This window comes from Aplysia californica, unplaced genomic scaffold, assembly GCF_000002075.1.
Source record: "Aplysia californica isolate F4 #8 unplaced genomic scaffold, AplCal3.0 scaffold00022, whole genome shotgun sequence".
In the NCBI taxonomy this organism is placed as follows: Eukaryota; Metazoa; Mollusca; class Gastropoda; order Aplysiida; family Aplysiidae; genus Aplysia; species Aplysia californica.
The window spans coordinates 770,773-771,897 of record NW_004797292.1 but is presented as its reverse complement, the minus strand read 5'-3'; the positions used below and the strand labels follow the sequence as shown (position 1 = coordinate 771,897).

Sequence of the window (1,125 nt, the reverse complement as noted above, 5' to 3'; positions counted from 1 at the left end):
AGTGTGTGTGTGTGTGTGTTTGTGTGTGCGCGCGCGTGTGAGAGTGTATGTGATATGGTGAGTGTGTATATGAGTGAGTTTGTGTGTGTGTTTGTGTTTGTTTATGTGTGTATGTGTGTTGGGGGAGATTGCTATTACTCTTTTGACGGTGACAGAATAATCCAGTGTGTGTGTGTGTGTGTGTGTGTGTGTGTGTGTGTATGTGTGTGTGTTTGTGGGTGGGTGTGGCTGTGTGTGAGTGTGTGTTTTTGCACTTGTGTTTATTAGTGTTTGTTTGCTTAATTGTCTATCTCAGTGCCGTGGTGTCTGCCGTCTATTACGGTATCTCGTTCGGCCTGAACAGTTTGGAGGGTAACATCTTCCTGAACCTCTTCCTTCTGGGACTCATCGACGTGCCTTTCTATATACCGGCTTACTTCTTGACCAACAAGTGAGTAAAAGATGGTGATGGTGGTGGTTTAGGTAGACCTAGTTGTAGTGGTGGTGCTGCTGCTGCTGCTGCTGCTGCTGCTGCTTTTTTTGTTTCCATAATGGGCCTGGCGGACTCCACGAAGAAATCTTCGAGCGAGAGCGAGAGCGAGGCTCTTTATCGGCTCCATTGTCAATATGCTTAGCGACACCTCCACTGGTCCAAATATAACTCCATTCGAATTGCCACTGTTCCTGGACATTCAAACATACGCTCTGGTGATGATGATGATGATGATGATGATGATGATGATGATGATGATGATGATGATGATGATATGATGATGATGATGATGATATGATGATGATGATGATGATGATGATGATGATGATGATGATGATGATGATGAGGATGATGATGATGATGATGAACACTCACATGCAGTGCTTAGAAAAAATGAAAATGATGATGATGATGCTGGTTTGCTTTTTGGTTTTTTTATGAGGGGTGGGGGTGGCGGTATAGCTGTTGTTGCTGTTGGTTTATTTATTTTTTTTTGGTTAAAAAATTGAAATGAAGCATAATGACAAGGAGACAGTTCCCGTTGTTTTTTTAGGACATTGGGGCAACCTCACTATAATTCATAAGTACTCTCTCGCTCTTATCTGTTTAGAACAAAATTTCACCCGCCTTGAACCTCTGTCTCCCCCCCCCCC

The 1,125-nt window shown here is 43.3% G+C and overlaps 1 protein-coding gene across 1 annotated transcript in view; it reads left to right on the top strand.

The window, feature by feature from the left end:
• The window catches only part of LOC101850057 (uncharacterized protein F23F12.3), a 12,885-nt gene extending 12,451 nt beyond the window's left edge, over positions 1-434 (top strand). The window contains exon 4 of the mRNA XM_035972450.1: positions 296-434. Within this exon, the coding sequence (XP_035828343.1) occupies positions 296-434 (139 nt within the window). The remainder of the gene's footprint in view (positions 1-295) is intronic.
• Positions 435-1,125: the final 691 nt, after the last annotated feature.